Source organism: Camellia sinensis, chromosome 3, assembly GCF_055761805.1.
Source record: "Camellia sinensis isolate YWXY chromosome 3, ASM5576180v1, whole genome shotgun sequence".
NCBI classification, from domain to species: domain Eukaryota; kingdom Viridiplantae; phylum Streptophyta; class Magnoliopsida; order Ericales; family Theaceae; genus Camellia; species Camellia sinensis.
This window is the reverse complement of record NC_138963.1, coordinates 141129543-141142882: the sequence shown is the minus strand read 5'-3', so window position 1 is coordinate 141142882 and position 13340 is coordinate 141129543. Positions and strand designations below refer to the sequence as shown.

At 30.3% G+C, this 13340-nt stretch overlaps 1 protein-coding gene across 1 annotated transcript; it reads right to left on the bottom strand.

Annotated features, from left to right (window-relative positions):
• Positions 1–10677: 10677 nt before the first annotated feature.
• Positions 10678–13097, bottom strand: LOC114259835 (cytochrome P450 714C2). The gene is made up of 5 exons (XM_028199866.2): positions 12651–13097; positions 12328–12554; positions 11989–12239; positions 11507–11852; positions 10678–11311 (listed from the first exon to the last, which is right to left on the bottom strand). The coding sequence occupies exons 1-5, from the start codon at positions 12931–12933 to the stop codon at positions 10880–10882; spliced, it is 1539 nt and encodes a 512-aa protein (XP_028055667.2). The 5' UTR covers positions 12934–13097; the 3' UTR covers positions 10678–10879.
• Between the last annotated feature and the right edge of the window lie 243 nt (positions 13098–13340).

Here is a 13340-nt window from a genome sequence, read left to right as displayed (position 1 = left end):
TATTGTTTAAAACGTTAAAACAGTCTTGAAATGACTAATTGTTGAGGATGCTTGTGAAGAGGGAATTGTGTTATTCCTCGGCTGATGAATTGGAATAAAAGTATTTATATTCATCTTGTGAAATTGGCATATCAATTCACTTAATTACATTAAACTTTGAAAGTTGATTTGAAAACTTGTATTGAGAAAAGAATATTGAGAAACAAGTTTTCATGGAATGGTTTTGGGTTAAATACGTTGGTAAGTCTTGATAGGTGGTCTAAATGATATTGAATAAGTTAGCCTGAGAGTCCGGGGTGAAAGACCGAAAACCCACGCAGATAGGTGTCGAGCCTTCCAGTTAATAGCGGTAAAAATGACAATTTGGTAAGTACTTGTATAGTCTACTTGCAAACACTGACCTAGGGATTACCAGAGTCGTATTTACCACCCTTGAAATAAATTGTTAAGTTTTGAATAATTAAAATTGCATGATATCATTGAGCATGATGGTTTTCAAAAGATGAACATGTGATTTATCTTCAAAAAGGGCATAGCATGGCATGTGCATTTCATCTCTTGAAACTTGTATAAAATGTATATACTTTGTTAAGAATTTCCTACTGGGCTTTATGCTCACTCTACGAAATTTTTGTACAGGAAAAGATGTGGTGATCCCACCCAACTAGGAGCGTGTAAGTATGTGTGTTGAGAGTACAATGCTCTTATTTTGCTGTGACTCTGTGTAAGTCAAGGGTTGTATTTGTCTGGGTTTGAATAATCATTTTGTGTAACCAGGCTCAAGTCTTGGAAACTTGTAAACTCTTGGGGATATTTATTTGTTTATTTACTTGTTCTTGGATTAATGTGTTATTGCATAAAGAACTATTGTATATTGTAATGTAAGTTTGGAGATTTATATTCGGTTTTCCTTGAAAGAGTTAAGATTTTTTGTATTATCATTTGGGTTAGAAACTTGGGGCGTTATAGTATTTTTGTTAGGTGTGTCTAAAAATTAAAAACAAAATTTTTTAAAATATTAAAAAAATCATTGAAAACATTAAAATATAAAAAATAAAAAAGTAGAATTTTCTGAAAACTGTTTTCTGAAAATCCAAACCAAACAAAAAAATAGCGATCCCGGTTTTCCCTCTCATGTCTACTGTATTCTGGACTCGGTTCCGTTAATAGTTGTGGTTGTCTGTATTTCATTTTCGTCCTTTAACTCTTTGCATTTGAGTTTAGAATTGTCTTGGGCGTGTTTCAAACAGGTTGGTTGAGCTTTTGTCCCAACTCTTGTTGCCCAGATTTTTAGTGATCCGCTCGAGCGGGTCCTTTTGCGCTCGAGCGGAGTTTGCACACCTTCAATAGTTTGTCCGTCTACAAAAGTTCTGCAGATGTGTTTTTCACACTCGAGCGGGTCCAGTTTTTGTGCTTGACGCTCGAGCGTCCTATTCTCCGCTCGAGCGGACTAGTCGTATATCAGTTGGCAGCTGGGTCATTTTAGATTACTTTTTCAACTTTCACTCTCTCTCTTACTTTTCAAAAATCGATTTTGAGAGCTTCTCTCACTACATTTCACCTTCTCTCTTAGGTCTGATCTAGTTCTAGTGTGTTTCTAGCCTTGTCCCTTTATAAAACGTGTAGAGCTTGGCTTGGGCTATCTATCAATCCGAAAATCTCTTGGTTTGATTCACTTTGAGTTTTCTTCAACTTCTCTTTTTGGTCTCCGAATTTGAGGTAGGGATAACTACTCATCTTTATGAACTTTAACCTAAATGTTGAGCTTTTTGTATAAATGGTTTGGTTTGGGAAGTTAGGGTTTGAGACGTGTTATATTGGAAAGAGGGGTTTCGTTCTTTTGATTCAAACCTATGTGTTTTGGGTCTAAAAAGGAAGGTTATTGATGTTGTTGATAATACTTGGACCTTTGGGTCAATGTTGAGGAAAGGGGAAAAATGCCATGTTTGGGTATATTTGGGTCATTAGTGTAATTAATGACATTTATTATGGAAATATGAAATTGAGTTGGGAATAATGAAATTGTCTCATTATGTAGTAGAATGGTGGAGTTGGACTTAATAATCACTCACCTTTGAGAATTATTGATAATTTATCTGTTGGTGCATTTATTATCTGTTTAGAAATACATGCTTTGGGCTATCGGTGGAGGATAGTCTTGATTGTTGTAGACACTGCATGATGATTAGGTGAATTAAAACTAATCAATTTGAGTATGTCATTGAGTATGACAGTTGGAATAATACAACGAATATGTGTATTGATTGGTCATTATATATGATGAGTATTTGAATACATGGGTGCCGAATCCCGCGGATGAAATTTCCGTAAAATGGCAATTCGAAAATAATTATAGATGGGTGCCGAATCCCGCGGATGAAATTTTCGTAAAATGGCAATTTGAAAATATCTATACATGGGTGCCGAGTCCCGCGGATGAAATTTTCGTAAAATGGCTACAAGAAAATAATTATACATGGGTGCCGAATCCTGCGGACGCAATTTCCGTAAAATGGTAGTTTGTAGTATTGTTGGCATGAGATGCAGTCTCATTTAAGTTGTTTGGCCAGGTTCTGAGCCGTGTTTACAAGATGAGATTTTGTTAAGTAAAGGATTATGGAACTGGATTGTACTATATGTCGGTTTATTTGAGTTAAACATTTATCAAGTGCTAATGTTTTAGTTATTGCTCATATTATGTTTAGCATATCTCTACTGGGCGTTGGCTCACCCTATTTGGGATATCATTTTCAGGTGCAGGTGATATGCCACCTCCAAGGACGTAGCTTGGGAGGCTTAATGGCTGAGGGACCTTTTTGATTACTTTTTGTATTACATGTATATCAAGCCAAGGGCTTATTTTGTGTAGAGTTAGTACTCTCCTTTTTATAACCAAGTGTTGACTTGGAAAGTTGTAAGCCCGTAAGACATTTACTTTTGTTGTCAACATGTAATACATTATGTAAAACACTCTGATTTATGAAATGTGACATCTCTTTCTTGTATCATGGATGTCTGTTTCTGGGTTTATTTTGAGGGCGTTACAAAAAAATTGAAAAAAAAACTAAATTAAATTTTGTGTCTATAAAAGAACATGATGATGGAATATTGGTGTGCAAAATTGGAGAGAAAAAAAAAACCCTTTAAAAATGAAAAAAATTGATTATGTTCTCAGTTTTAAAATTGGAAAAAACTGATAATGTTCTCGATTTTATTAGATAATTGAATCAAACTAATAAGTAGAAGGGCAAAAATGTTTAATCTTATACTTTGTTTTTTTTATCAGTTACTGAAATAATTATTTGGAACATTATTATGAAAAATTGATAATATTCTTAGTTTTAAAAATTGGGAAAAATATATAATATTATCAGTTTTACTAAATAGGACTTATTGGTTCAAAAAATTTTAGAAAAAACTTAAGTTATCATAACATTTATATATAGGATTTCTAGATAATTAACTCTTAATACAACATTAGTAATTAGTATAATTTCATTTATGTTAAAAATGTAGATGAGTTTTCTAAAGAAAATATAATGATATTGTAGCTTAATATTTCGATTGATACAAAAATTTAATAATTAATTATTTTCACGATATTTATAGATCCAAATTTATAAGTATTTACGAGGTTACTTTTATAAAACTGTCAAGTTACACAATATATTATTGCGTTTGTACAAAATCAACATATAATAAAAATTGATCAAAATCTTTTATGTGATTTATTTATTTGGGTAAATTTTGCAAATAGTCCCTGTAGTTTATACAATGTGTCAATTTGGTCATTGTAGTTTTAATTTGCTCGATTTTGCCCATTAATTTAACGAATTGTGTCATTTTAGTCTAATAAATAACAGTTGTTAAGTTAATTTAACGGAAGGTCAAACAATGTGTCAATTTGGTCCCTGTAGTTTCAATTTTCTCGATTTTGACAGGGACTAAATTAACACATTGTGAAAAATACAAGGACCAAATTGATACATTGTTTCACTTTTCGTTAAATTAACTTAACAACCGTTATTTATTGGACTAAAATGACACAATCCGTTAAATTAAGAGGCAACATCGAGCAATTTGAAATACAAGGACCAAATTGACACATCGTGTAAATTATAGGGACTATTTGTATAATTTTCCCTATTTACTTTCTATATCATTAAGTTGTTGCAATAATATTTGGGTATCATTTGTTTTTCTCATCGTAATTTGACTAAAATGTGTGTATGAGATACATTATTTTTCTTGAATTTTATAACAGATAAGACAATTCCTACTTCAGCTCGTCTAACTTTACTTGGCGAGCATGTTGAAATAGATCTTCTGTAGTTTTTGTTTCACAATATTCTTATTTTTCTTCTTACTCACCATTATAATTCATTGTAATAAAAATATTTTGTTGAGTAAGAGTTTGAGGCAATGTAATATTATTATGAATTTCAAAATCTATTTTCTCTCAATAATGTGATTTTTTGTGTGAAAGGAAAAAAAAGTACAATTATTGTCGTGATAGAAATATTTTGCAAAGTCTTGGCTTGTTATTAAAAGTCTTTATTGTAGACACTTTTTGTATGACATGTACGTATATATATATATATATATATATTGAACATAAGTTGATAAGCGAATAATATACAATTCCGCAATCTTTTCCTAATAAATATAACTATATTATTAAAGTGATCCATGATAATGTATGAATATTGTAATATATATATAAAATTACATGTATATTTATATATTTATATATGTAGACATTGACATATATAAGATATCACAAAAGTAATATGTAAAATCTTTTGTAACAATATAATACAAGTAATAATGAGAAGTTAATTACTCATAATTAAATAGTTGGTCATAATGTAGATGTTTAGTGTTACATTTTTGTGTGTATGCACCATTTTTTAATAAGATTATTAATTTGATTAAAATTGAAATAAATTTGTGAATAATTTGTGTAAAATTAAAGATTAGTGAAGAAATAATTTTAAAAAAGAGAAGTTTATAGTGTTTGGTTTGATTTATTTTTTCAAACTTTGTTTTGAATATTTTAGTTTTTATGCTTTTTTTTTTTTTTTAATCTTTGACACTGTTGTTTTTTTTAGTAATCCTTTTTTGTTAGATTCATTTAATTTAATACTTTTGTATTTATTAATTACTCTTTTAGATTTAGATTCACTTAATTTAAATACACTTAGAAAATAGTTTGTTATGTGTTCTTTTTGGAAAAAAAATTATTAATATTTAATAATAATAACAAAAATATATATAATAATAAAAAATCAGTACATATTTGAATATATAAATTTTTTTACCAATATTTTACTTTTTAATTCTATTTAGATTATTAGATATTATATTTTCATGTAAAAGTATAAATTAAATATAAAATATGAAGAAATTTTAGTATCCTTAATTACCAAAACTAAGAAAATATGACAAATCAAAAATTGAAAAACATATTTAAAAAATAAACCAATGAAAGTGGTTTTTTTGTTTTGTTTTTTTTTTTTTTATAATTTTGATATCATTATTTGATTATTAAAGTACCACGTAAAATATTACAGTTTATAAAAAAATATATATATATTGGTTACAAAAAAGTAAGGGGTTGCGCATGCTCCACGAGTCCCCAATCCCAGGTTAAGATATTACTTAAGGCAACATATAAGGGTGTTATGCTGAGGGGCGATACGATCGAACCTAGGTTAAAGCGTTTTTGGGCCGATCCCTAACCACTGAACCTACCTCTCAGGTGTTCATAAAATATAATTTAAACCAAAAAAAAAAAAAAAATTTGTATGAATATAACCTGTGAAATTTTGAGATGCAGCATAAATCTCTATTTTAAAAAACACATGCGCTTTTCTCTGTTTAGATTCAAACGAATGCATACAACTTTAAGATTTAATCAAAATTATTCAAAGTGATTTGATCCATGATGGATAACTGTAAATATTATGTATATAGTAAGCAGACACAGGAAATAAGAAACAAAAATTATTTTTTGTTCTTAAATCATTATCAATATAAAAAATAGGGTGACGTCTTATTTTTTATTTTTTATATATTTTTTTATAAGAAAGAAAACGGTTTATTTATAGTTATATAGGACTCTTGGAAGCAGATATATCGTTTTTGTGTATTCAACTCCAAAAATAAAAGACAGTTGGTTTATATAAGATTTTTCATGACTTTTATAAAATATAGAAGATTTGAAAAGATAAAATTAAAATTTAAAAAGTGTAGAAAACATGACAAACTCTTAGCACTTTTACAATAATAATAATAATAATAATAATAATAATAATAATAATAATAATAATAATAATAATAATAATAATAATAATAATAATAGTAGTAGATAATTCAGTTTCACTTTGAGAAAAATTGTTTACCTCTTATTATGGTCTCTATTCTCTTTTACCTAATCAATCCATACCTTCTATAACAAGAAAAATTATTTGTTTCTTCTAGGGCGTCACATGGCTTTACTCCTTATCAATCATAATTCATCATGCCTTCTTCTATTCCGCAATCACCCAATATAAAATCGTAAATCTCACATCTTCTACCAATCACAATATATTTAAACGGTGGTCTAAGACCAACCAATAACTTCTCCTATAAGAGACCCTAGAAGCAATTTTTATACATTCTGTGAAACACGTGGTCTGGCAGGAACTCCAGTTTGTGGGAATTATCTTAATTTTTTCCAATATTATAACTTAAAAAATGAAATTATCAAGGATTTATCAGTTTAATTTTAGAATTGTCTTTAAAAAAATTAAACTTTCAGATAAAATGAGGTTTTGTTTGTCAACTATATATTTTAACGAAAAAGTAAAAACGTCATTATAAGTTGTCACATTACTCTCTCTACTATTTTACATATTTTTTCATAAAAAACTAAAAAATTATTAAAATAATATGTTTCCAAACGAGACTTGAATCAAGATGACAATTCCTTCCTTGGATATCCAAACTTGGGATAAGATCTTATTTGTATTCATAGCATAGCATGATTATTTTGCAAGTACTTAATTTTATTGGTATTGTAATGATTTTGAACAAAGACAATGGTGACAAGGGTAATTGGGAATGTGCCAAACCACTATAGTATTGTTAAAATGGACTTAGATTTGGGAAAGTGTTAAATAAGTTGATTTTTTTTAATTATTATAAAATGACGTATAAAAAATAAAGAGGTAATGTAATTCAAATAAGTTAAAAAGTCAATAAATTAACTTATAAGTCACTTCCGAAAAGAAGCCTAAACATATATTCAAGTACAATCTTCAAGTACAATAACTTTCATTGTAAAGAACATTGAAATTAAATCAACTACACGCGCCGGGGGGGGGGGGGAATACACACAGAATTGGGATTAAAGACATAGAAACAAAAATAATTTGTTATGTATTCTCTTTGGAAAAAAAATTATTAATATTAAATAATAATAATAACAAAAAAATATATAATAATAAAAAATCAGTACATATTTGAATTTATTAATTTTTTTACCAATATTTTACTTTTTAATTCTATTTGGGTTCACAACAAGAAAAAGCAGATTTCGAGACTAAAAATGGATTTTTCGTCGCTGAAAGTAGCAGAATTGGCGACTAAAATGGAATTAGTCGCCAAAAGTGAACACTTTTGGCGACTAAAACAGTTTAATAGCCAAATGTAGGGGTTTTAGCGACTAAAACTCAATTTAGTTGCCGAATATAGGGGTTTTAGCGACTGAAAAAATTTTAGTAGCCAAAAGAGAAGGTTTTTGGCGACTAAAAACATTTAGTAGCCAAAAGTATAGGTTTTGGCGATTAAAAAATAGTTTTGTCGCCGATTATACGTGTTTTACCGACAAAAATCAATTTCATAGCCAAAAGTGAAGCTTTTTGGCTACTAAAAAAAATTTAGTAGCTAAAAGTTAAGAATTGCCGACTAAAATGCAGTTTAGTCGCCCAAAATAGAGGTTTTGGCGACTAAATTTCAGTTTAGTCGCCAAAAGTGGAGGTTTTTCGGCGAGAATGAATATTTTTAGCGACTAAAATATAATTAGTAGCCAAAACTATACAATTGGCGACTAAAAAATAGATTTAGTCGCCGAAAGTGATCTAATTTTTTTTTAGTAAATAATTTATTTTTTACATAAATTATATTGAATAAAAATAATTATTTTTATATATATAGCTAGATATTAATATGGGTCAATATAGTATATAAATAATATATGTTGCATATATATTTATGTGGTGTTGTAGTGGCATAGTGGAGAGAGTGTGTTGCTAACGGTTTAAATGTGGGAGAGGTTGGCGGTTCGAATCTCAAAAAAAGCAAAAAAGTTGATTTTTTTTTTCATGGAAGCACCTTTGGCGACTAAAATTTTAGTCGCCAAAAGTGTTTATTTTGGGCGACTAAACGGTTTAGATGGCGATTCATGGACTATTGGCGACAAAAAGATTAGTCGCTAAATGTGTGATTTTAAAAAGTGTAAATCACTATTGGCGACTAAATCGTTGGTCGGTAAAGAGCTATTTTTTTCCGACTAAAAAAATTTTAGTCACCAATACCTCCGGCGACCATATATACGCGACAAAACGGGCGACTAAAAAAATTAGTTGCTGAAAGTAAAAACTCGACTTTCGGCGACTACAAACAGACTTTTGGCGACTAAAAATTTAGTCGCCAAAGGTGCTTTTTCTTGTAGTGATTATTAGATATTATATTTTCATGTAAAAGTATAATTTAAATATAAAATATGAAGAAATTTTAGTATCCTTAATTACCAAAACTAAGAAAATATGACAAACCAAAAATCGAAAAACATATTTAAAACATAAACCAACGAAAGTGGTTTTTTTTGTTTTGTTTTGTTTTTTTTTTATTTATTTATTATAATTTTGATATCATTCTTTGATTATTAAAGTACTATGTAAAATATTATAGTTTAAAAAAAATATATATATATATATATATATTGGTTACAAAAAAGTAAGGGGTTGCGCATGCTCCACGAGTCCCCAATCCCGGGTTAAGACATTGCTTGAGGCAACATATAAGGGCGTTATACTGAGGGGCGATGAACGATCGAACTTGGGTGAAAGCGTTTTTGGGCCGATCCCTAACCACTGAACCTATCTCTCAGGTGCTCATAAAATATAATTTAAACAAAAAAAAAAATTTGTATGAATATAACCTATGAAATTTTGAGATGCAGCATAAATCTCTATTTTAAAAAACACATGTGCTTTCCTCTGTTTAGATTCAAATGAATGCATACAACTTTAAGATTTAACCAAAATTATTAAAAATGATTTGATCCATGATGGACAACTGTAAATATTATGTATATAGTAAGCAGACACAAGAAATAAAAAACAAAAATTATTTTTTGTTCTTAAATCATTATCAATATAAAAAATAGGGTGACATCTTTTTTTTTTATATATATATTTTTTTATAAGAAAAAAAACGGTTTGTTTATATTTATATCAGACTCATGGAAGCAGATATATCGTTTTTAAGTATTCAACTCCAAAAATAAAAGATAGTTGGTTTATATACGATTTTTCATAACTTTTAGAAAATATAAGAAATTTGAGAAGATACAATTGAAATTTCAAAAATGTAGAAAACACGACAAACTCTTAGCACTTTTACAATAATAATAATAATAATAATAATAATAATAATAATAATAGTAGTAGATAATTCAGTTTCACTTTGAGAAAAATTGTTTACCTCTTATTATGATCTCTATTCTCTTTTACCTAATCAATCCATACCTTCTATGACAGGAAAAATTATTTGTTACTTCTAGGGCGTCTCGTGGCTTTACTCCTTTATCAATCATAATTCAACATGCCTTCTTCTATTCCGTAATTACTTAATACAAAATCGTGAATTTCACATTTTCTACCAATCACAATATATTTAAACGATGGTCTAAGACCAACCAATAACTTCTCTTATAAGAGACCCTAGAAGCAATTTTTATACATTTTGTTAAAGACGTGGTTTGGTAAGAACTGTAGTTTGTGGGAATTATCAACTTAATTTTTTCCAATATTATAACTTAAAAAATGAATTTATCAAGGATATATCAGTTTAATTTTAGAATTGTCTTTAAAAAAATTGGACTTGATAAAATGATGTTTTGTTTGTCAACTATACATTTTAGCCAAAAAGTTAAAAATGTCATTATAAGTTGTTACATTATTCTCTCTACTTATTTGCATATTATTTCGTAGAAAGCTAAAAAATTACTAAAATAGTATTCTTCCAAACGAGACCTGAATCAAGATGACAATTCCTTCCTTGGATATCCATACTTGGGATAAGATCTTATTTGTATTCATAGCATAGCATGATTATTTCGTGAGTACTTAATTTTATTGGTATTGTAATGATTTTGACCAAAGACAATGGTGACAAAGGTAATTGGGAATGTGCCAAACCACTATAATATTGTTAAAATGGACTTAGGTTTGGGAAAGTGTTACATAATTAGCTTTATTATTTATTACGAAAAGAAGTATAAAAAATAAAGAGAAAATGTGATTCAAATAAATTAAAAAGTTAATAAATTGACTTGTAAGTCACTTCTCAAAAGATGTCTAAACATATACTCAAGTACAATAACTTTCATTATAAAGAACATTGAAATTAAATGAACTGCAGAGGGGGGGAATATCATTTGCTAGCCAATAAAATTACAAAGAGAATTGGGATTAAAGACATAGAAACAAAAATAATAGAGTTTTCCTATTCACCTCCCCTCTAGAATATATATATATATATATAGTCACACAAGTATCATTTTCTTTTATTCCGTTGTTGATACGATTATTCAGTACTTCTCAAGGATTCACTTGGTTAACCTGTGCATTATGAGGTTCACTCCATGTCCTGGTCGTATAATATTCTCCATTACTGGGGAGTGGATATAATTTGGATCAAGGGAAAAGGAAAATTTGGATAGGATGATAGCCAAGACAACCTTTATCTCTAGCATTGCAAATAATTGTCCAGCACAGATATGGGGACCATTGCCGAAAGGAATATATGCTTGAGGCATTTTGCAAGCACTTCCTATGCCGTTAGCAAACCTCTCTGGATTAAATTTGCTTGGGTCAGGACCCCAGAGTTCAGGGTCATGGTGAAGTGGCATCACAGCAACCCAAACACCAACACCTTTTGGAATTTCAAGGTCTCCGAATTTCATATCTTCTAGGGTTTCTCTTGCTATGAAGGGGCCAGGAGGGTAGAGTCTTAATGCTTCTTGGATCACTGTTGTCAACTACAATTCAAATTAAAGGAACACACAATTAGCTTTCACAAATCTTAAGAATGAAGAGATTGTGCATGGTAGAAAAAAGTCATCCACAAATTTCTAATGCAAAACTTTGTTGAATATATATATTAGGAGCATTAATTTTTTTATAACTTGAACATGAGTTATTTAGCTATATTGAGCTTCTGAACTTATACTCACCACTTTCATTTTGCTAAGCATAGCGGCATCCGGCAAGCTTTCTCCACAAACTTCAGCGACCTCCGCACGGGCACGATCTTGCCACTCTGGATGTGTTGCAAGCAACATCAAGGTCCAAGCTGCAGTGTTTGCTGTGCTTTCAAGCCCTGCTAGGTAAACATTCTTACAGTTGTCGACTATGAGTTGTTCTACTGCAGCAGGTCCTGGAGCACTCATCTTAGCTCCATTGATGATCGATTGTAGCACTTCTACCTTAGATGAATGCTCGTTGACAATATGCATAATTCGTGAATGTATCTCTTTCTTCAATATCCATTTCTCTATGTTGCTCTTCGTTGGAACATACCTAAATAACAACCATTTCCCAAAATAAGCATCGCAAAACAGTCTATTGATGTTTACTTGCCACTGACAAGTCGGTAAGCATTCAGTAAGTTGTGTTTATGCGAGGCAGAGAGGGAAGTTAAAACGCAAACACTTACCACAAACCAGGAATCCCGCCAACTAGGATTGGAGTTTTCATGGCCCTTTCGAGACGCTTGAACCTTTCTTGCAATTCATTGATGACTTTGGAATTGCTATGCCCAAACAAAGTTTCAGAGATGACAATTGAAGCAAAGCTCTGCAGATCCCCATCAACCTTTATATTTGCCGTCCCACTTTGTTTTTCTATTTCAGTCTCCCATGTGCCGATTAGTTTCTTTGCAGAGTTCAACATTATGTGCACCAAATTCTGCATCATATTTTTCCCATTTAATCATTCTGTTTGAAAAATTATCTGACATTATGATGAGAGGTGGAGGTTAGTATTGTATTAGTACCTTAACTTTATCGGCATAGAACTCAGGAGCAATGGTTTTTCTTTGGTGAGCCCAGAACTCTCCATCTGAGGTAAGTATGCCCTTACCAAGCAAGGTTTCTGAATTCTTTTGTAGAAAAAAAGGCTTTCCCAACTTCAATGATGTGGAGAGGCTTATTTCCTTGGCCAATTGGGGATCAGTAATGTAAACCACTTGGTATGTACCCAAAGCAAAGTGGTATCTTCGACCTGTCAAAATCCAAACCAAATCAACATTTGTAATTGGGAATTGCATGAGCAGGTGGTGGAGTAATTAATGGGTTTGAGAAATTCGTTAGTACATACCATACTGACTCGACCAATGCTCGAACAATGGGAAGGTGAAACGAGCCCAATCGTGCGTGGCCTTGCCATCCCCAGTAAGAGCTTTGATGTCTTTGGGTTGGAATTTGACGAAATCAGGAATGTTACCAAGCAGAAATGAAGGTGAAGGACCTCTTAGGCCTTGGCTACGAAGCTTCGATCGAAGCCTCTGAGGCCTCACATAAAATCTATTGAAGAGATAGAGGATGAAACTGGAAAAGCAGAGCAATGCTACAGAAAAAACAGACTTGGAGAGTAGTTCCATGTTTTCTGTTCTAGTTTATGTCTGTTTTTCCTAGACCTTTGCTCTGTGTTTCATTTTGTTAGCTGGTTTAGCATATTTATAGTGGTTGGGAAATTATATTATATAATTCTAATCGTAGATATGACTGTAAGCCATTTGTGTATTCAAGAGTTGCCAATCTTGACGAGGTTTAGTAAAACGGAGGCATATTATATAGGGAAAAGAAGACTACGTACACTTCTATGTATGCACCTATTTATTGCTCTCCAATATAGACTTTTCTATTACATAAACTAGTGAAAACATGCTATGCACGTGAAAAAATTAATAAAGTATATTTATATAAAATAATATAAATAATTATAATTTTTGATGTAAATTATGAAAATAAAATAATATTGAAATTTATAATTTAAGTTTTATAATTT